This window comes from Syngnathoides biaculeatus, chromosome 11 (assembly GCF_019802595.1).
Source record: "Syngnathoides biaculeatus isolate LvHL_M chromosome 11, ASM1980259v1, whole genome shotgun sequence".
NCBI lineage: Eukaryota > Metazoa > Chordata > Actinopteri > Syngnathiformes > Syngnathidae > Syngnathoides > Syngnathoides biaculeatus.
The window spans coordinates 14,941,388-14,965,183 of NC_084650.1; the positions used below are offsets into that span (position 1 = coordinate 14,941,388).

The following is a 23,796-nucleotide window of genomic DNA, read 5'->3' on the forward strand; positions in this document are numbered from 1 at the left end:
GTAGTTCGGGTTTCCCCTCAGAGGACCGTTATGACTGCGGAAAAAAAATATTTAATCATCTCATCATATTTGCAGTACATAATCAATTTATGAAGTAGTTTTGGAATCAGAAACCAAGGGTAGTGTGTTTTTCAACTATTCACCTTTGGTAACACAAAAATGCTTGTAATATCTCAACTTTATCATTTATGATATATGACAATTTCAAATTTTGGTACAGATTTTCACAAGAGTCATGGAAATTGACTCTCTAGATTTGGCTTTGCGGGCCACATAAAATCATGTGCCGGCCCGGATCTGGGCCCCGGGCCTGGAGTTTGACACCTGTGATGTAGAAGAAGGGGGAACTATGAGACCGGGAGATTTCCCAGTAAGGGTCTGCTCCGTACCCAGAGTTCCCCTGTTAGTAATGCATGCGCATTCATCACAAGGAGACTTTTCAGCACGGGGAAGCGCTCAGACCGTCACACCGGCAACCAGTCCAGAGCGCTGCTAGCTGGGATAAGCTCCAGCTCAACTGCCACCCTAATGAAGATACGCGCTCCAGAAATGGATGGATGGATACCATCAAACTTTTCCATCAATGGAAAGAAAAAAAAACAACGCACGTACTCCGGGTGTGAACCCTGCGAAATGTCTCCGCAGGTGATCAGCGAGGCAAGCTTGAAGGTGTCCCACCACACGGTGCACACGCAGCCGGTGGGCGGGCGCTTCGACAGGGCAGACGACTTCTTCATCCCCTCGGCCAGCCTGATCGCGGACAGCGTAAGGTGCGCGCTTCCCCCGTGTATTTTTAGTTCCTCTTAAGAATGCTGCTGAGGTGGTTTGTTCGCTCCCGTCTCAAAGTCGCCCGCTTTTACCCGCCTGTCTGTCAAGCCGAGAGCAGGTAGGCGGTGTAATTACGTTGCCAGGCGTTTGGCGTGCGGAGTCCGGCACATTACCGCGTTGATAATGTCACCGAGCAGCAAAAATCAGTGCGGCTTTGCTTAGCTTTTGGCTTTGACACTCAAATATTTAGCTCCTCTGACCTCACGTTTGACTTTTTTGGCCAGAAATTATGACATAGCTCTTGTATTCATACCAATGTTGTATATTATTTCACAAAGCATATTTCTGGGTGCAGTACTTAACCGTCATTCAGAGAAGTATCCACACGAGCAGACTTTCAAATCAAACCTCACTGTTAGTTCTTATTTGTGAGCATTTGGTTTCTGTCAACAGCAACCTATCATTGTGCAGGAGGGAGACAGAGCGTTGAAACAAGCAGAGCGGAATATTCATTCAAATTTGGGGGGGGAGGGATGCAAGCATTCTCTTGGGTGATAGTTTTGTCCCTGGGGGCGTTCGCAAATCAAAGCATTCAAAATTACATCATGATGAATGGGACGGCGGTACAAATGCAAAAAAAAAAAAAAAAAAGGCTTTCTCTGAATGTTTTATGATTTATGCTTCCATGAATCAACGGCCGTTATGAAACGTCAAGTCACATCTGTCGAGAGCATCTAAAAAAACGTGTTTGTTTTATTGCTGAATTAAACAAAACAAAAAATGGGGGAATACATATCGTGTAGTTATATGCAATCAATAGGGTTCACTTCTTTACGTGTGGAGGAGAGTTTGAAGGCCATCAGTTGGGACTGCTCGAGGACCTGACACAAACTTATCGATTGGAAATGTAATTGTGAGCAAATTCAACACCATTTTTTGACACATCATTTAAAATTATTGGAATTCAGGCTTGGATAATGGACACTAGTATCACGACAAGTACCGTATTTTGCGCTCTATAAGGCGCACATAAAAGCCTTTAATTTTCTCAAAAGCCGACGGTGCGCCTTATAATCAGGTGCGCCTTATATATGGACCAATATTGAGCCTTTAGTGCAGCTCCATCTGGTGGATGCATAACGTAACCCCAGCCTCTACTGTAGCGTCTATTCTATGCGCCTTGTAATGCGGTGCGCCTTATATGTGAAAACATTTTTCTTATAAGCCATTCATTGAAGGTGCGCCTTATAATGCGGTGCGCCTTATAGTGCGGAAAATACGGTGAATTGACAAAGCCATAACAGTCCCAGCCTTCGCAGGCCACATAAAATCATGTGGCGGGCTTGATCTGGCCCCCGGGCCTCGAGTTTGACACCTGTGGTCTCGACTAGGGAGCGTAAACTATCCCTGAGTGTCTCTGTTGCATGGACCCACAGACAGCGCATGAATCATGAGCGGCCGCGACGTATCCGACGCCTCCAAAGCTGCTTTGCCGGCCTGACTTGCCTGCTAGCGGCTAGTAGCTACTCGTGGCATCAGAGGCCACTAACGGGGCTGTCTAATTTGCCGCCGCCTCACAACAAAGGCACTGTAGCCCAAATAACGCAAAGCACATAACAGGGAAGATGCATTTTTTTGGGAGTTGCAGGCTCATCTTGACGGCTATAACGGTAGATCTCAACAACTAAGTACTAAATTATTCAGTTTTTTCACATTTTTAGCACTTATCTTCAAACATTGAATTTATTTCTACTAATAGCTGGGTCTCTGGAGTGCCTGCCCACACATCAAATGTGAAATTAAACAACCAAGAAAAATCTTTCCAAGTTGCTCATTTCTGGAAAAAGTGCCGCCGCCAGATTGTGACAACAATTCAGTAAATTTATGACTTTCTCCACCCAGGACTTGGCTCAGGAGTCGTAATTTTTAAGGAACTGAAACATTATCTTGTCAAAGCCAAACGCTAAGCAGGGCTGCGTTGAGTTTTTTTTTTTGGGAGATGGGGATGCAAACATTATGCGTTAGAAAAATGATATTAACTTCTCATACAAGTATAGCACATACTTGTTTGGAGTGATTTTTCTTTTTTAAACCTAAATATTCAAAAAGCCGGAACAGTGTTGCAAAATTAGTGATTTGGTCATTGTACGTGGTGACTTTTCCAACACCTCGAGTGTCTATTTAAAAACAAAAAATACAAATAAAACAGGAGTGATTAATGAACGATAAAATAATAATCGGCACTGAGACTCACAAAATGAGGAGTATAATTTTGACATTTTCTTTGTGCCTGAGCATTTCCAAAGACGTAGTGACCATTCATGTTGTAAAAAGAGCGTTTTAACAATAAGGAGCAAACGTTTGACCCGAGGTATGTGCTTCCAAGACGCCTGGCCTCACCAGTACAACTCTATGTGAGAAAAGAGTGTGAGAGCGCTAGAAATGCTGGACATATTTAGGGATGTTCAGATTGATGTGATGTGTCACAATCATATCAGAACTTTTGAGGGTCTTAACTTTCTTGGCGCCGGTTCCCATTTGAAAGTATGCACCTTTTTAAACGACGCGTCATAGCTAACCCTGTGGACCACTGTGAGACCAGTTTGAGGACCACGGGTCTAAGGGCCATTTGAGCTCCATCCATCCATCCATTTTCTGAGCCGTTTAATTCTCAGGGTTGCTGGCGTGCTGGAGGCTATCTCAGCTGACTCTGAGCAAGTTCAACCTGAACTGGTCGCCAGCCAGTCGCAGGGCACACAGACAATTTTGCAAAAATTTTGTCTTCAATTTACCTACCATACATGGGTTGGGAAAGTGCTAATTCCACACAGGGGAGGCCAGATTTGAACCCAGGTCCTCAGGACTCTGAGGCAAATGTGCTAACAAGTCAACCACCATGCCTCCCTGACCAACATTCCATCTTTGCCATATCAGTGTCTACTTACGTCTCACGTTCCTTGCTTTAGTTCCCTTTTTTCTTTTTCACTGAAGACCCAAGATGACGGACCCAAAACATGATTGAGATCATAGATTTGCGCGGCTTTCAGTCGGTGTACAAGATTGTTTACAGCCCAATAGATCTGTCTCTTATCTGTCCGCGACACATACAAATAAAGAGTTCTGGCGACCGGGGGATGACGCAACCTGCGGATCGATGATTGCCTCGACTGCAGTGGCGATAATGTGGCTCTCCATTGTGTGCCCCGGCTGGCTGTTGAATGTTCAAACAACAAAGAAAGATGACAAATCGAGAAAAGATCGAGACATCCGTCAACCTCCGCCAGACGGTCCGTCAGAAGCATGCCGTCAAATTGTAATCTTTCATTAGAAGATTCTTCGGAATTTTTAAAGGTGTGTTTTTAAATGATACACGGCAACGTATTCTTGTGACAATTGAGGGCAGATCGTTCCTCAATACGGAGAGTGTCAGGGGCCACAATAGAAACTGTACCATTAAAATTCAGACCATGGATTTTTTACAGTCTACAGTCTCGCTCTCAAAAGTCAAGCTATACATTTTTCTTATTTTTAATTGTTATTCGATGGCTTTGCTTTGATTGCATCCGGAAAATTGTTTGACATTATTTCCCTAATCCTCAAGGTATGTAAGGATTTTGGGATTCAGAGTCTTTCAAATGATGGAGGTATGTACTGATCTTTGGTCTCCTTGGCAATCGCATGATGGCTATTCAAGCTAAATTGGATTCTCGCTTTGATAAAGACAAACTTGGATGAATGTTAGTAAGGTGGCTGAAGGCTTAGAAAAAGTTGAATTTCAGACTTTTTATGCCTATCAAGTTGGAAAGCTTACATGTACCAAATGTTAGACATTTTTCCATCAGAGAATGAATATATTATTGTGAGGACACATAGCTCAGTGGTTACAGCATTGGTTTGGTAAACCAGGGGTCGTGAGTTCGTATCTCACTGGGGTCTCTACTCCCCAAGAGGGGTTGCGTCAGGAAGGGCATCCGGCGCAAAAACTGTGCCAAACAAACAATGAATACATTATTATATACTACTCCAAATTCATAACGTGTATTCTTGAAAGATCCATTCGGAACCAAGTTATCTCTGATGGTTACACCCATAACAATCTCTGTTGCGCGAAGTACAAAAGAAACCCAACCAAAATCGACCAATCCAGGGTGTGGCCAAACTTTTGGCCAATGTCGGCACTGTGATTGATTGGCAACTACATAACAAATTAAGTTTACTTTTCTGCAATTGGCTGGCAACCAGTTCCGGGTGTAGCCCGCCTCCTGCTCGTTGACAGCCGGGATAGGCTCCAGCACTCCCTTGGGGATAAGCGGCAAAAGAAAATGGATGGACGGATGGAAGTTTACTTTTAGCTCTAAGTCACAGCTGTGATTTATTGTTGATCAGTCAGTCGTTACAATTATAAGGTCTACTTTTTGAAAACTCAATTCGAGGTGGTAGGTGTTAGGTGGAGAACCTCGAGCCAACCAGAAACTTTATGGACCAGGTCCAAATCACCAGATGCAGCAGTGTCGCATTGCAGGGACAATAACTAATGTTCCTTAGCGCTAGACTGTTTGCCTGAATAAATGTATATGTAATGTAAAAAAAAATGGAAAAAAAAGAAGAAGAAGAAGAAAAAGATTCAGTGTCACTTTTAAAGTGAGCTTCTTGCATTATTCCTGGCTGGGATTCTACTCGGTGCTGAATGTTTATGTTAGTTACCCCTAGGTAATTAGAATTAAGCTTGGAGGCATCCCAGATACGTGCGTAGAATGATTACACGTAGAAGAACGTCAGAAGATCACACTTGAGACTGATACAATTCTGCTAATTTCTCAGTCAAGAGTCATTGATCGAGTACCAACCGTCATGACTCCGCGTGAAATTTTGTCCGCCTTTCTCCCTGGCCTTGTGATGGACTGGGAACAAACACAGGTTCTTTTCAAAATTTTTTTACCAAAAATCATTCAGTTGCGACCAGTCCGGGATCTGGTTTGCATTTTTAGTCTGTCAACCAGTCCAGATGTGGATTTGGCCTTACGTCAGAAGTTGGTTGCACCACCCCGTGATGTTTTGATGACTATTGATTCAATTGTCTGGGTTGTTTCTCTTGAAATTGCCAACAGATATGGCCTCATCTTTCACGAAAATGAACCTGTCCTCCACAAGATCGACTTGGAGACGATGGCCTACGTGAAGAACATCAGCCTGCGGGACTTTAACTGTGTCCCCGAGTCAGTGGCCTACACCCATCTCGGCGGCTACTACTTTGTCAACTGCCGCTCTGACTCCACCGGGGCCACCCAACCTCAGGTCATCGTGGACAGCGTGACAGATAGCTTGGTCGGGCAGAATCGCGACGTCAACGGTATTCCCCACGTGTCCCCGGACGGCCGCTACCTCGTCACCGTGGACGACGACGACGGCCTTATGCGAATCCAGACCGTCTCGGAGCACGGTGAGATCGGGGAGCCCTTCGACATCCACACCAACCTACACATCTCCGACCTGGCCTTCCAGCGCTCCTTCACCGAGGCCCACCAGTACAACGTGTTCGGTAGCTCCGGCAGCCAGACGGACGTGCTGTTCGTCGAGTTGCGCACGGGCAAGGTGAAGATGATCAAGAGCTTGAAAGAGGCCATCGAGCCCTCTGAGTGGCCATGGAGCGCCAAGAACCGGGCGGTGGTGGGCGGCGGGACATTTGGCCAGTATCTCATGACCCCTTCCCGGGAGTCCCTGTTTATCCTAGATGGGCGGCTCAACAAGCTTAACTGCGAGATCACCGACGTGGTCAAAGGCAACGTGTTGGTCTGGGTCGGGGAATCTTAGGGACCGGTCGAGTTCTCGGACTGTTTCACCGAAGTTCACTGCAGAATTTTGAAAATTTTGTGAGGGAGAATGTCCCATATTTGGAAGAAAAAAAAAAAATGCTAATTGACCACGTGGAGCTTCACGATATGAGATCTAAAAGTAATTTGAGAAATTAATATAAATCTATTTAATGTATAGATACCTTTTGAAAAATTCAGCACAGATCCTCTTTTAATTTACCCCAAACTTTTCTCCCGTGCCTTCAAGGAAAATTAATGTGATTTGTTTTTTTCTTCCCCAGGCTCTTCTATTCAACGCCATGTCATCTATGGCTTGATCCTGTCTGGTTTTAACGCATTCCGGTCAGACACTCACGAATCTTTAATCCAGATTTATAGACAGCATTTGGTGAATTTTGATTTGATTTTTTTTTCTTTTTTTGTGTCTGGCCCAAAGCAGGATAATCAAAAGTCTCTTAATTCCAGCTTTATGAGAGGAATTTAAACATTAGTTCAAAGAACGGCGCTTGAGGAAGAGTCAATAGAGCACTGTCATCTGTAAGAAGGATTAAAACTTTGGACCAAACAAAAGGGAAGGAAACTAGACTAGGACATATCCGAGTGAAATTAGAGATTTCGATGTGCTAGAGTGGGTACTTGTGGTATATTGTGTTGAAGACAACGTTGGATGATGACAAAAGGACAGCTTTCTATGCATTAACAATTCTAACGACGACTACATCCGAAAAAAAAAAAAAAAAATACACCGGACTTCTGGCGTGTAAATAGTCAACGAAATGCGCTTTTCCTCTCTCACCACGTCGTGCGTCACCCTCACTTTTGCTGCCACAGTTTTGTTTCTTGAGGTCCTGAGCGGCCGGTTCAGTTGGTTCACTCCGATTGTCCAGTTAAAAAACACAAAGTGATGGTCCTTCGCCGAACACATTTGCGATTACCGCTTCCCACGTCCACGGTTGTCATGCCTCGTATGTGTGTCCCCCCCCCCCTTCCCTCTTGGTGCGGTGGTTATTTATACATAAATACAAATAGCGCTTGTCATTTTACCCAACAATAAAACCTATACCAATGAAACTATGTGTACTATCTGTTCTTTACATCACGGCCACCATTTTCCCTGCTAGGTGAAACAAAACTCAATTTAACGCCTGCCGGTTTTCATGGCAACAACACTCGTCTTCGCCACTCATCTGGCAGGCAAGACATTTCGACGTAAAGCGTGATTATCAGAACAATGGATTGCAATTATTTTAGAAATTGCGTGCAAACTTTGGAATCATTCTGACATTTAGCCTGAGATTGGCACGGTTCAAATATCAGGGGTGTGAAACTCGTTTTTTGTCGTGGGCCACATTGCAGTTGCAGCTTCCCTCGGAATCCCTGAAAATCTTTAATGGCCTCGTTATATTTACACATGAAATTTCTGAACTAGTTTCATAATCACAGGTAGTTTTTTTTTCAACTACTGTTGATGTTTGGTAACAAATGCAACACAATAATAATAGTAACACAAATGATTGCAATAGCTCAATGTTATCATTTATGAGAAGACAATTTTAAAGTCTCGTGCAGATTTGAACAAGAATCATGGAAGTTGACAATTTGTCTTCGCGGGCCACATAAAAATGATGTGGTGGGCCGGATCTGGCTCCCGGGCCTCGGGTTTGACACCGGTGAAATAGATGGAAGCACGGATTTTGCCTCAAAATCTTAGTACCGTAATTCCCGGCCAGCTGGTTATAAGCCTCACCCAATAGATTTGTAAAGGAAATACCGTTTGGTACATACGCCGCAGCCGTGGAAAAGCCGCAAGTGACCACATTGAAACACGAGATATTTACAAAGAAAGACGGTACACAGAGAGTTTAACGCTAGAGCCACCACGCTAATGCTTGCGCCGTGCTAAAGCTAATGCTAAAACTGCACTAAGAGGGCCAGTTAAAAAAAAAAAGAAAAACATACTAGTTACAATCACTTGAGACACGGCAGTAACACGCTAGCGCAGCGCTAACAGGGCCGGCCCGGTAAAAGTCACTTCCTTGGCACATATATTCCACCCCTCTCTTATCTTTTCCGCTCGAGTGTTCCCTTCCGGGCAGAAAAAAAAAAATGCACAAATTAGCCGCATCACTGCATAAACCGCAGGGTTGAAAGCGTGTGGAAAAAAGTCGCGGGTTCTAGGCCGGAAATGACGGTAGTTGGCCATCAGTTTGGGACTTCCAAGCTGAAATTTCTTACATTTTCCCTCGCTTAATGCATCCCCATTCCAAAGCTCCCTTTTAGGTTCACTTGAGTTGTCGATGTCTGATATTTACATTTATATGACGCTCTTAAACGTTAAAGAGAAGATTAAAAAAAATTGGAATTTGAGAAGGGGGACAATACTTTTTAATAGAATGGTGTATTAGTAAGCGCAGCATAAAAAGTAATGAGATCATTCTGAGAAAAACGAAAAATCGCTCTTTAAGCACAAGACCGAAAATCTATCAAACTCTGTCCCACCCATAACGGACCCTTTTTACCACTAGATCGCACATGCACAGAATCAAACTAAACCTGCACACACCACATAATCATAATTGAAGAATGCTGCTATCTTTGAAATGGATCAAAATGACTTGATTAATCAATAATTATGCACATCTGCAGTGCCGACTGGCCAACTCCGGGCCGATCAATGTACACCGAGGGATCACTCGGGTCTCGGGTCAAGTCAGCGCAATCAAACTACGTGAACCACGACACGGCAAAATCGCCCTCGATAACAAATTAGGCTGACATAATAACTAAATGTTTTAATGTTCAATATTAGTTTAAATAATTCACATTTTAAAAAAAAGCGATTAAACTGAAGGAAATATACAGTAGCCAGCTTCATACAAAATGAATCCAAAATATACATAATATATGTTGAGATTTATTCCCCCCCCCCCCCTCCCTTTTTGAATTTGAAACTCAACGTGGATGTGAGGAAACGCACCACCGCTCGGGGCTAAATAAGAGGTATCCGTCTAGATTAAAGTCGCGCGGTACATTTTTAATCCTGAATTCATTCAGCCGCCAGCGGGGAACACGTGCGGGATTTAAGGGCAACAGGTGCTGCTTTACATCTCATAACTCAGAAGATGTTTTTTTTTTTGGGCAACACGCACACAAAACTCTTGGATTGGATCTTATTACATTTGGCAAGTGTAGCGACGTGGTGAAAGGCTTCGTGACTGTACAGTAGGGGGGAGTCAAAAATATGACCCGCGGGCCAGAACCGGACGGTCAGGGCGTTCGATCTGGCCCGTGGGTTCGGAGAACACGTTCACTGCTATGGATCTTTCCGACTGGTGATGTTAAGCTCCGCCCCCTTAACCATGTCCCACAAGCTTCCATACTGGCGATTGAACAGAACATGTTTGAAGTCAATTCTCTATCGTGTATTCCAGATAATATCGGGGGTATGTTTTTTTGCGAAATGCGTCAGACTTGTCCAAGAGAGTTCGACAGAGAGGTCTCAACTATTTCACGCAAGGAATTAAGATTTTGGACAGAGCAGGACGCAATGTCAGAGTTACAGCGAAACGTCGGCGATGGATGCAAAAAAGTTCAACGCCTCACAAACTTCATATTGAAACCCAACAGGATAAAATAGTGGAATCGTACTGCACATGGTGAGTACTTTTTTGGTGAGTCCGTTTCCTATGTTCTGTTATGATAGACACAACCACCCAATTTGGTATTGGTTGATAGAACTAGTGTCGAAGGCGGAGTTTTGTCTGGAATAGGAGTCTTTGGCTTCCACCCAAAATGGGTGATTGACACCAAAATGGTGGACTCTCAGTTCAAATTTAGACATGGCTTCTTGACACGGTTTTGTACGTCACACTCAATCTGGCGAACTCGTGTCTGGAGCTGATTTATCGACTTTTCCTGACACTCCAGAGCGCACAATTGAATGGGTTTTGGGGGTACTTCTCACCTTCAGAGCCAGCAGTTTCTCGCTGGGCTTGATGCGCCTCTGAATCTCGCATGCCACCGGCTGGATGACTTTAATGCCGTCCTGGTAGAACACGTAGAACATGTTTCCGATACCGAGCCCTGCAACAACAAAAGAACGTTAATCGCCTGGTGAAATGGGGCCTGCGCTATACAACTTTTCCAAGCGCACACTACTGACAACCAGCATTGCTTGTGGGACAATATGGCGACAGGGGCGTGTCAAGCCAGGGGTTAAGACAATGCGGCTATCTGATTGGCTATTACTGTATGAGTGTGACAGGTCGGAAAGGTCCATTTGTCGCTGACTTTGCCCACTGGAGGGTGGAAAGACACCAGTTGAATCAGAATATGAATCATTTTCATTTTGCAAAGTATGTCAAAAACAAGGAATTTGTCTCCATTTTTTGAAGCTGCTCTCCCATGACAACAGACGCAGTTGACAGAGGACACTTTGGAGACAAAGACATTGTGAGAACAGCCACAGCGCAATAAAAGGTTATTCGTAATCTGGCGATGACGGTACACTTTTATGACAATCGCGCAATGACATTGATACACTCGTGAAGGCCGAACGATGCAGCGTTTCATGAGGACGCTAATATAAAACGGTAAAATAAATACATCCTGTAGAAATGTTGGAAGACACTGAATCAATGAATCACTTCAAAAGAGCATGGTTGTTGTCCCCCCCATGCACTCCCACAACTTCAATTCCGGTGAATATATTTACAAAGGATACATAAGTGAATGGTTCAGGCCCCGTAGCTCTGTGGTTAGAGCTTGAGATTGGCACGGTTCAAATATCGTATTCATTCAGCGTTCATCAACGTTTAATTTTAAACGCTGCAGAACGTTCAAGAACGTCCGTGGAACGTTTTAACTAAGGTTCGCCGAGCGTTGCACGCGTTTGGCTATCGTTGGTCAGTCGTAACTCGAGCTTTACTTGGTTGTTACTTAATCGTTTGCTTTGCAGTGAACGACTGGCGACCTGTCAACGACCAGTGAACAATCTTCTAGCGCACACGGCGTGTAACTAACGTCAAACGAACGTCTTTTGGCGTCCATTGAGCGTCATTCGAGCGTTTTCCGAACGTCCATGCATATGGGTACATAAACCGACGCTTTGCATTCTTATTTGCAGCGCTAGACGCTGAAGTCTGCACCCCACCTTTTTTTCGTCTAGGCGGCATGATGCTGACTGTTCAAACTCACGAGAACAACTGAAGTATGAAATTTCCAACGTTTTCGTTCCCGTTCCACTGTAAAAATTACACACCAAAAAAACGCTATTCTGTCGTTATTCACCCGTTTAGTCACACGCTCAACACGCTCGTCTAAACATTGACAAATCGCTCGTCGCGCGCCGGTGACACGTTAGCACACGCTAATGGTTTTTAGGGGTATCTTATTTGGTCGCTGTTACACGCTTCTCGTGCGTTAGACACACGTTAATCACACGCCAGATGTGTCATCCTCATTTGAGAACGCTGAAAAATACAACAATTGAAATGTTCAGAGAACGTTGCCCGGAACGTCATGAAAGGCAGATAGGGGCACCCGACACGGGAACGATAAGGGAGGGGAACCCAAGGAGCAGCCGTGGGTCCTGAGAGGGGTGCTCCAATGCCAAGCAGTCATCCAGTCCGGAGGGGCTGGCCTCAGTCGCACCGCTACGAAGCTAAACGAGAAAGATTGGACCCCTAATTCAGACCATAATGAAGAGAACTCTAGTGGTGGTAGTCGCAAAATGAGAAAGATAAAACTCTTGTCGACGGGATGAAGAGGAAGTGGGAGGGCTAACAATGTCAAAGGCGAAAAAAAGGAGAAGCAAAGTGATGAGAAAATAGATGGTCTAGACGCCCAGCTGTTGAGTTTGATAAAAGTAATAACCGGTGGAATACAGAACGAGGGGCTTCCAAAACAACATCACAGACAGGCAAGCGTGCAGGGTAGAATGAGTAAAGTTAAAAAAAAAAAAAAAAGCAAAAGAGGAGAAGAAAAAGAAAAAAACATGCAACTGCTGACTTTGATAAAAGCGATGACCAACATTAGCACAGAAGGAGGAGGGCCGACGGTAACGCAGGCCGGAGCAAAGAAATCTGCACGGGGGAAAGAAAAAAAAAAAAAAAAAAAAAGTGAAAACAAAGGTGGAGAAAAGCAGAATTTCATCCTCCAGATGTTGCAGTTATTGAGTGTTGAGGGAGGCACCAAAGAAATGTGAGTTTACACATTTTTTTTTTCTCTACCGAGGACATGATCCAGCTGGTTACAGATCAAACGAACCTTTTCAGTTTCCAGAAGGAAGGGAAATATAATTAAGTAGAGCGTGTTGGGAAATTGACATAAAGTACCCAAAAGTTGCCGATGTCAAATCATGTGATCCATTTGAGAAACAGGACCCTTTTCCTTTCTCATGTCATTCTCCAAGCCGCTTATCCTCACAAGGGTTGCAGGGAAAGCTGGAGCCCATCCCAGCTAAGCTTCGCGCGAAAGGCGGACTACACCGTGAACCGGTCGCCGGTCAGATATCGACACCATCACTGAGCGGGAATCGACCCCACGTTGCCCGCGCCAAAGGCAGGCGTGTGTACCGCTACACCGTCGGTGACCCTTTTTCCTTTGTGCCCTCCGGAAAATGCGACGCCCACCTGCGCCTGAACTGTTTCCAAGATGACTACGAGATGGCATAATCAAAGATAAAAGTCGCTGGAAAGAGTCACAGTTGGCAAAGAATGAAGAGGCTGATGTTCATCTTATCGCCTGAATTACTATTTTCAAACTCACAACTGTTTATAATACATGAAAAGATGAATGGTAAAGGTCACGGTTTAAAAGATTAGGAGGCCAGTGTGCTTGTTGAATAGTCCGAACTGCTGTTTTCGTGCTTAGCACTGATCATAATCAAAGAGAAAGGAAGAAAGAGGGTTAAACAAGCCCAATGTATCTTGTATGATTCAAATGGGGGGGGCCTATATGCACATAATTTTTTTGTATTTTTTGCTGCATTTCTTTTCGAGCGTTGCTGTGCCTCTGCCTTCTCGGGACTGCTTGACCTAAGTTTTGACTAAAACTACGCCGAACATCATGCCCTCGTCTCGGAGTCCAGTGTTTGGGTCCAGCCCAGCACCGATGGTCCGTGACGCAAACGTTCACTTTCTGCATGCATGCCGTGTCTTGTACAAAACTACCATTTTAGCACCATCTTACGGCCAGGAAACCATTTTAAAGTGAAAGCATTATCTTCATTTACCGAGCCCGTGGCCTTGTCCAATCGAAAAGAAAAAAAAAAAAAGGATTTTGCCACCATCTTGTGATATTGATTGGCAATTACAAACTAATGTACGTCAACTACTTTCCAATTTGTGTTATCCGCAGCAGGGCTCGGTTCCCATCGGCCGCCAATAGCATGAGTTCGCCGCACCCCACCCCCCTCAAAGTCTTCATGAAATCATTCCTCGCACGGCCATCTCAATTTATATTCTCAATTTAGCCACGCGGGGCCGGTGATTTATATAAATATTCCCGCTGGCTGAATATCCCTTAATAAAACAGCCGCGTGAATGGAAAGGGGGTACGGCCACTTCCTTAATTATCTATCGTCAATGCTTTATCTCGTCGAGGTCACACGGACAGGGCCCAATCTCGCCTCCATCGGGAGACGTTAATTCCGGCGCTGGCTATTAGCTGCTCGGCGAGACCGGGCCGCTTCATCATTTCGGTCGGCTCCGTGACGACTTATTGAGACCGCCGATTGGTTGCGGCTCCCCGTGCCGACGGCGGGTCGGGGGAGATTTTCTTTCATGTACGCAGAAGTAGATTTGTGACGCCAGGCCAGTGAGCAAAAAGTGAATTTAATCTGAATGAACAAGGGTGTGCTTTTATTTGTTTGCATTCCCAACTCTGTGCGCCAATATAATTAGCACGAATGAGGCGGCGCAGTGTTCGCTATCTACAAATTAAACCGCCAACTGTCCACAGGCAAAAACTGTTCCAAGAAACTGTGCTACCACTGTGCTAACATGAGCGCGCTAACATTGGGAGCGTGTGATTAGTGACAAATAGACACCCACCGAAATAAAACGGGTGTAAAGTAATTATTTCCAATCACAGACCATATTGTACTTCCGAGCACATTTGAACTTGATTGTGAACAACAAGAAAAAAATGTAGCGCTTAAAGATATGCGATGAATTAAAAGTCAAATCTCGCATGTTGCATATGGTTTCCCTGCACAAATTAATGATTTTCTGTAAAGTTGTAAAAAAAAAAAAAAAAAAAAAAAAAAAAAAAAACAACCGCCTGCCAAAACACAGAAACAGACTCTCAGATGAATGAAAGTGTGGATCCTTATTGGAGCTGTATTAAATAATCAGAGCTCCTAATATAATAAGCCATAACTCTTTTGTTGTTTGATATGAAATCTAAATGTTTCATGTTTTGGGTAGTTGCTAAATAGATAGATAGATAGATAGATAGATAGATAGATAGATAGATAGATAGATATAGATAGATAGATAGATAGATAGATAGATAGATAGATAGATAATAGATAGATAGATAGATAGATAGAGATAGATAGATAGATAGATAGATAGAGAGAGATAAAGACAGAGATCAATAGAGAGAGAGAGAGATTGTAGATAGATATAGAGCGAGTGAGAGCAATAGAGAGCAGTAGAGAAAGAGAGAGAGAGAGAGAAGTAGATAGAGAGCGAGAGAGAGCAGAAGAGAGTGGTAGAGATAGATAGAGAGAGAAAAAGAGAGAGATAGAGAGAGACACACACACACACACACACACACACACACACACAAGACACCGGCACCGCAGGAGTGTTGTTTTTCGTAATGAGTGTTGCTTAATGGAGACAGAATTTTGGCATTGATGGATTATTGCTAACCAGAAAAGCAGCACCTACGGAGACACAAACCCTCTAAACATAAGATAAACAACATAAAGTCTCGTCAATCTCTCGGATGAATTAAAGTGTGGAAAATTATGGCGCGTTGCAAACGACATTCCTGCAAAGCTTTCACCGGTTAGCACGAACGTCAGCGGCAAAACGCAGAACTTCCGGGGGTCCGCAAACCCTCTCGAAGATCCATCACAGCGTGAACTCACTCCGCTTGTTGTTCACGAGTTAAGACGCAAATACAAACAATCATTTTGCCCGATTCGATGACGGCGACGTCCGCCCACCACCTGCGTCTCACCGACATTTTTATCTTTCTTTTAAATCATTGCAAATAACGAGCTCCGTCGTGACTTCGCCAACTTTCCCGCCTATTACCGTGTTATTACTTATCGCATGGTTACAACACTGACTGCTCTCCGTTGGCTGATTGTACTTTAAAACAGTTATTAGACGCTAATGTCTTCTGATTTGTTTGAAAACTATTTTTTTTTTTACCTCACAAACAAAAAACACATTTTAGCATCATTATAATAAGGCTAAAATGAAATAGAACTCCATATTCACCTTTGATAAATCTGCAACATGGTGTTTCCAGAGTCCTATTGTCACCTGCTGGCGATTCATAATTTATATTGAGTACATGAACATGATATCGAGCAGATGCTAGATGATGTAGTGGCCAGTGATATCACTGGAAGTGTCGCTCAACGGTGAATAGTTTTTATTTCAATTTAATGTTATGAGACACTAGCTAACTTATCCTCGTACTCTTCAGCCAGTTAAAGTTTTATCGATTTATTCCAAACATCAGCTGTGCAGTTAAAAGATTTGATAATGCCGTGTGTGTATTTACTGTACATTAAAGTCATTCATAAAACAAAGCTGGCATGTACAGCAATTTATCTTTAATGAAATAGCGTTTCTCAAATTCCCGTGAGCAGCGAGACGGTTTCCGATATCAAATCTATGGTTTTCATCACAGTTGCACTCCTGAAATCGTGCGTGTTTGTCATTCATCTATATTCATATTGTTTGTACTCTGCCGACAAATTTAGATCGGACCATGCAGATGCACAAATGACGCACAATCAGCTTTTGGTAAGGGGAAAAAAAGGTCCACAATGTATTGAAACGACATTTATTAAAAAAATGATAATAACTTTGATGGGAACTCAGACTGGGAATTTGTTAGTACTGAGTCAACTGATGTACTATATAACCGAAAAGGACACTTGTCATCATGTTGACCCTCATTCCATTCAAGCGGCGGTACAGTGTGTGCAAGAGTTTGTGCATATAATCGCAGAGCCCGCAGTTGCTACTTTTTTCAAGGCTCCAGTATTTTTCAGTACTCGCTACACTATCATGCGTTTTTCTCCGATTCTGCACGTACACTGTGATGTCTTGATGTATTCGCGCACATTTGGCCGCAGGCCCTGGTTCAACCGTGATGCGCTCCAACTGGCATCTCGCTTATATATAGGTATATATATATTTTTTTTTTGCTTCTGGTGTATTTTTTTGCCTATATTGAATGGTGTTTTTTTTTTTTTTTTTTTAAACAATAATCAATCAGTGAAAATAATAGCATGAAACATTTTAATAGGCTTGTTTTTTGTTTTTTTTTTAATGTGTTGAAATGGCTCTCTGAGGAAAGTGTTTTCAGATTTACTTCCACGTATATAAACGGTTTTTGCCAGCACAATTTTGCATCACAAAAACAGTCTAAGACTTTTGAAAAGCGTTCCTTTGGATGACAGTGGTGTTTCTGCAGGATGGTGCCAATCTTCAAATAAAGTATTTTATATATGAATAAACTTGCTTTTCGGCTTGTCCCATTTTAGGGGTCGTCACAGCGTTGTCATCTTAGATGAACGCTCATATTTGTTTGGCACAGTTTTTATGCCGGAGGCCCTTCCTGACGCAACCCTTCTCAGGGAGTGGAGGCCCCAGTGGGATACGAACCCACAACCCCTGGTTTACCAAACCAGTGCTCTAACCACTGAGCTATGGGGCCTCTACAAATACAGTAAGGGGGCCCCCCGCTATATATACATACACATACATACAGTCACACCTAAGGGCAATTTAGAGTGTCCAATTAATGTTGCATGTTTTTGGAATGTGGGAGGAAACCCACGCAAGCACTGGGAGAATATGCAAACTTCACACAGGCGGGTCCGGGATTGAACCGGGGACCTCAGAACTGTGAGGCCAACGCTTTACCAACTGATCCACCCTGCTGGATAGATATATATATATATATATAGCGAGAGAGAGGGAGAAAGATAGAGAGCAGTAGAGAGAGAAAGAAGCAGAAAGAGTGAGAAAAAGAGAAATAGAGAGCAGTAGAGAGAGAGAGAGAGAGAAAGAGAGGAAGAGTGAGAGAAAGAAATATAGAGAGCGGTAGAGAGAGATAGAGACAGTGAGATAGATAGCAAGAGAGAGAGAGGTAGATATAGAGCAAGAGAGAGAGAGAGCGAGAGAGCGAGAGAGCGAGAGAGCGAGAGAGAGAGAGAGAGAGAGAGAGAGAGAGAGAGGAGAGAGAGAGAGAGAAAGCGCTCAGTGATGGTCTCGATATCTGCCCTGCGACTGACTGCGACCAGTTCCGAGTGTAGTTCGCCTTTCGCCCGAAGCTAGTTGGGGTGGCACTCCCGTGACCCTTGTGAGGGTAAGCGTCTTGGATAATGTATGGATGGATAAACAAAAGATGTAAGCTCCTGATTCTAAATGTCGATGCCGCATCACTCAGGTGCAAGAAAAACCCAGTAAAACGGTAACATAAAAAAATTGTCAATGTGCAATACTGCCTCTCGGCCCGATGACAGTCGGGATTGGCTCCGGCACTCTCCGCGACCCTTGTGAGGATAAGCAGCTCAGAAAACGAATGGATATACTCGTTCAAGCATCCAGTAAAGGAGGATATGCTATTTGAGAAATACTGCGCATATTTTAAGCCAAACAACATCAGTCTACTCAGTTTGACCGGACTTGCTTGTTCTTAGCGTCGACGCGTTGTGTCGCCGTCGTCGGGGACCAAGTCACGGCTTGTTGCGCGTTAAGGCAGCCATCTTGAATGTGTGTGTGACACCGGGATGATGTTTTATTCACAGAGCTGTCTGATGTGCGATTCTGTCAGATCTTCCAACTCGACACCGGAGAGACACGACCGTACACACAACTCCATACATGCATGCTGCTATGCTGCTGCTACATGCGGCATAAACAAATAATAGAGTTGCTACCAGCAGGAAAAAGGCAATTCTGATGCAATGGAGCAAGCACGCAAAAAAAAAAAAAAAAAAAAATTAACCTGAAACGATAAAAGAGGCGGGTGCGCACTCGGCAGGTTTCTCCATGGGTTGCCTACACGACGCTCACCTCGCTTGGCTGCATGCTCATTATCAGCTGATGATACCGCATGCGTACGTGTCGAGGTGTAGGTTTGTATGTTGGAGCGAGCGCGTGTATGTGCATGTGTGAAAATGTACGTTTGTGCGTAGGTGAGTAGATGTGCGTAAGTGTTTCACGTGCACAAGTGTGCGTTTTGTGTAGGTGGAGGGTTTGTGTGCAGCAAGTGGAGATTAGTGTGCGCGTGAGCTTGGGTGTCCTTTCCAAGTGTGCCAAGATGCCAAAAATGTTTAAAAACAAGGACGAAAAGGTTTTCAAATTTCTCCCCGATAGTGTGGATTAAAGCGGGGGTCACCAACCGCCGGTCTGCAGACAGGTAGCGGTCCGTCGGGCATTTGTCACAGGGCCGAAATAATTTTGCCAAACTTCAGACGTAAAAATGGAGACTGAGTGAGTCTGAGTCAAATAGGCGACTGCACTTACAAGGTTATGCTTCAGAAATAACTACCCAAGTAATTTATTTGAGAGAGAGAGAAGGTGAAAGAGAGAAAGAGACAGAGAGAAAGAGAGATAGACGGGGAGAGAGACAGAGAGCGAGCGGTAGAGAAAGTTTGAGAGAGAGATTGATCGAGATGGATAGATAGATAGATAGATAGATAGATAGATAGATAGATAGATAGATAGATGATAGATAGATAGATAGATAGATAGATAGATAGATAGATAGATAGATAGATAGAGCGCAGTAGAGAGAGTTAGCGTGAGAAAGATTAATAGAGAGAGTGGTAGAGAAAGAGAGAGCGGTAAAGAGAGAGTTAGAGAGTGAGAGCGGTAGAGAGAGATAGATCAATTGAGATAGAGATAGAGAGAAAGAGATCGATCGATCAAGATAGATAGATCGAGAGCGGTAGAGAGTTAGAGTGATAGAGTGAGAGAGAGAGAGCGCAATAGAGAGAGTGAGAAAGATCAATATAGAGAGTGGCAGAGAGAAAGAGAGAGCAGTAGAGAGAGTTAGAGTGAGAGAGCAGTAGAGAGATAGATCAAACGAGATAGAGAGAGAGAAAGATTGATCAATCGATCAAGATAGAGAGATTTAGAGAGTGAGAGAGGGCTTGATAGCAAGAGAGCGGGAGAGAGAGAGCAGTAGAGAGAGTTAGAGAGTGATAGATAGATAGATAGGGTGAGAGAGAGAGAGCGCAATAGAGTTAGAGTGAGAAAGATCAATAGAGTGGTAGAGAGAAAGAGAGCAGTAGAGTTAGAGAGTGAGAGAGCAGTAGAGAGATAGATCAAATGAGATAGAGTAAGATTGATCAATCGATCAAGATAGATAGAGAGTGAGAGAGGGATTGATAGCAAGAGAGCGGGAGAGCAAGAGAGAGCAGTAGAGTTAGAGAGTGATAGATAGATAGATAGATAGATAGATAGATAGATAGATAGATAGATAGATAGATAGAGAGATTGATTGAGAAAGCTGTAGAGAGAGAACGAGATAGATAGATTGACAGACACCGGCACCGCAGGGGGGGGGGGGGGAGATGAACTATAAGAGCAATAAAATGTGTGATCTACAGGGCCAGTGCTACAGATAGGCCTAATCACATTAATCGGTGTCAATTATATAATATTTCAGAAATTTACATCCAACTTGCCTTTGTGTTTCCTGGTTTGGATCCGCTCCTGGATATTTTTTGCTCCTCTGCATATCGGAACACAGAGTGCACAGCACTTTGCCGTGAACGTCCACTTTTTGCACCTGTTCGGTTAGACACGTTGATACCGTTTTCGTTCCTATCTGCACGGTTACACTTTTTTTCAAGCCATTGACCCCGTGGTTTTTATCAATTTCCCTGGCACGATCTTCATCTTTTCGCTCCGAGTCTTTCGCCATAGTGACAAACGCGCAGACCGCTCGATAACATATGCGACATATGTCTATCAATTATAACAATGCCGTAGTAAACAGAATGCTTCTTTATGAAATACCAACAAAATACCGCCAAAATGCTGCCGGAAATCGGAATGTTGTCGTTATTGTAAACTCCAATTTTAATGCAAACAGATAGCAATGCCGTAAACAGCCTCGGCCCGCGTCAAGCTGTACACCCCACCCAAATTTTCTCAACGTTTCACAAAAATGACAATTTCAACTGAAAAAACTCAGAATTCCGCGAAGCCGCAGAGAATTCTCATCCCTGATTCTATTGTAATTTCGCACGTCAAATGTGTTCTTCGCCGCCGCAACAGCTGCGCGTTGCAAGTGATACGTCAACAGCAGCAGTTTTGCTCCAAAGTCGACTCACTCTTGGCAGCGGCTAAGCTTAAAAAAAAAAAAAAAAAAAAAATTAAAAGAAACATTTTGTAAACAGATTCAGTTATTACGTTCACTGTTGTCAGATTTGTGCTTTTGAACCAAACGTTTGCGAACGATTGCACGTCGGTCACGTGATGAGTTACTAAACATATTTCTGCAAATGAGTAAAGAACAAATGAGTGGCGAGATTCTCTTCCACAGGAAAAATCCAACCCGAGGAGCCAGAAGAGCCTCTGACCTAAAAAAAAAAATTTTCGTTCCCGCATTCTGTTGAGTTGCATTTTTGGTTTTAAAAATGCCTGCTCTACTATGCGGTGCAAAAAAAAATGTCAGGGAACACTGGTTTTAAGGATAAATTACACTTTTTTCCCCCCCACAATTGAACATCAGTCCCATGGCTCCTGATGTTATTGACAAGATGTGTAAAAAGAATTAATTATTACCTTATGTCTGTGTACAAGACAAAAAAAGTCAATTTTCCATATTATATACCCATTTCCGTCATAGTCACACCATTTACACCACTTGTAGATTTTAAACAGAAAATTTTTGTCATCCATCCGGGTGCATTCCAGTCCTGTAGGTGGCAGTAGTGCGCATTAAAGTTGCTGCCCAACGCCACTCTCTCTTGGATGGATCTTGTTGGTCTCCACGGCCTTTGGCCCAAATTCCCGCAGAGTGGAGCCACAACAAACTAAAATGAATTCCACAATCCACGGTGGAATTGAGCACAAACCTCTCACATCTCGCCTCGCATTTTTCATATTTGCAGGAGGTAATGAAGCATGACGGCTACAACAAGCCATCATGCTAACAGCGCACTTTTGAAGGCTTCACTAGTTTGCTAACTGCCGCGTACAATGTACCGTGAGATGAAGCATCTGGACTCGCCAGTAAAATAATGAACGCTAATTCTAATTGGGGCATTACAATTACCCTGACGAGGAAGTATAACCCCCCCCCCCTCCCCCCTGAAAACGACGCTACTTTTCCACCTTTTTCAGGTTGTTTTGAAACAGAAACAAAAACGCAATCGGAGCCATAAAGTTCTCCCACGAGTACTCCAACTTCACCATCTGAGGAAACTTGGGTGGGAGAGTTCTTGCTCATGATGTTCACCTTTGGGCTAATAAATTTCGTGACCAAAACTAGGGGAGAGATTCTTGTTCTGAAACTTATCAACCAAAAGGGAAAAATGATCAGAAAGAATGCGGCACTCCGGTTTCCTCCCAAATCCCCAAAACATGCACCATTAATTGGACACTCTAAATTGCCCATAGGTATGATTGTGAGTGCGGCTCTTTGTCTCCATGTGACCTGCGATTGGCTGGAAACCAGTTCAGGGTGGACCCTGCCTCCAGTCGGTTGACAGCTGGGATAGGATCCAGCACTCCCCGCGACCCTCGTAAGGATAAGCGGCAAAGAAAATAGATGGATGGATCAGAAAGAATATAGAGAAAGCTAAGATATTTTCTCTCGTAGAAACAGCACTTCATCACCAAACCACCCGTGTTGGCAACTCGGCTGTTAGCCAATGCTAGTTTTTTGCTAACGCGACAGCTATTGATCTCATAGTGTTTCCCCGTGGGCCAGTACTTGGAAAGGGCAGGTATTTGACCTACCCTATCTTCCAAGTCATGGATAGAGAATATCTGTAGAGGTGATGGGATGATGTCAATTTGACGAATAGTGAAATCACGACTGGGCAAATTTCAAACAAAAGATTTACCGGGTTGCTGAGGCGCCAAAGACCCAACCTGTCGTAGTACCACCATGACCTGTGAGAGGCCACACGGTTCTATAGCGCAGCCAACCTTTAACATTTACAATCGACGGTCTGACCCCGATTGTCATGCGCATATCTGCTAGCATTCTGTTTCGCGTCCAATTCACGGAGTCTGCGAATTGCATGTTGACCACACGCCAGGATTTGCCATCAGAAATACTGAACAGGTTTACAGTTTCTATTTATAGAGGCGAACGTGTTCCAATCAGAACAAAACTGAAATAAAAATCACTCACAGCAACTTATCTTTTAAAGACATCTGACAAATGCTCAAACGCGGCCTTATTGTCGGGCGCGTGCGTCGACAGCTTTAGAGGGGAAGCTCCGGCTGCTTTGGTCGCTTTAATTGAATGGGAGGCTCATGAACGAGAGAGGCCCGTAAACTGTAAATCCTCCGTTCACTTGACGCCTCGCGCATGAAACGCTTTTTCCCCCGTCTTTCCACTTGTCACCTCGGCGCGTGCCGCCCGATCGCGTCAAAGCCTCCGCAAATGCCCTGCCGGCAGAAAGCATGAGATGAAAATACATTCAGACGTGTTGCTAACGTAGGAGATGCCCCGGGTTGAATCCAACACTAACGAGAACATCTCCAGCTCATGCGGCAACTCCCAATTACCAGCAGAAGTCACGTGTGACATCATGCGAGACCTCCGCAAATCTTGTTAGACCAATTTAGCTCGGCATCGAATCCGCTTCACGTGGAAGGTCACTCGACCAAACCCAAAAATCCACTTATCCAAATATGATATTGATATATGTAAACACAGAGGAAGTGTAAACATTGAACATCATAATCTTTGCTAAATATGTGGTGACAGTGTGTTAAAAAAAGACAGACGGTTGGGCTGTGGAAAAAAATAACTATAATGA

At 43.8% G+C, this 23,796-nt stretch overlaps 1 protein-coding gene, 1 long non-coding RNA gene and 1 other non-coding gene across 10 annotated transcripts in view; 1 reads left to right on the forward strand and 2 right to left on the reverse strand.

Moving 5' to 3' along the window:
• Window positions 1–7,640, forward strand: part of fstl5 (follistatin-like 5) — a 122,551-nt gene extending 114,911 nt beyond the window's left edge. For all 7 annotated transcript variants that reach the window (XM_061834572.1, XM_061834567.1, XM_061834569.1 and 4 more), the window contains 2 exons: window positions 646–770; window positions 5,877–7,640. In XM_061834572.1, the coding sequence (XP_061690556.1) occupies window positions 646–770; window positions 5,877–6,579 (828 nt within the window). In that variant the 3' untranslated portion in view covers window positions 6,580–7,640. The remainder of the gene's footprint in view (window positions 1–645; window positions 771–5,876) is intronic.
• LOC133508472 (uncharacterized) overlaps window positions 1–23,796 on the reverse strand; it is a 91,147-nt gene that overhangs the window by 40,561 nt on the left and 26,790 nt on the right. For both annotated transcript variants that reach the window (XR_009797059.1, XR_009797058.1), the window contains one exon: window positions 10,546–10,664. This is a non-coding gene — a long non-coding RNA (uncharacterized LOC133508472). The remainder of the gene's footprint in view (window positions 1–10,545; window positions 10,665–23,796) is intronic.
• Window positions 17,423–17,495, reverse strand: trnat-ggu (transfer RNA threonine (anticodon GGU)). Its single transcript has one exon. It is a non-coding gene; the product is annotated as a tRNA-Thr (tRNA).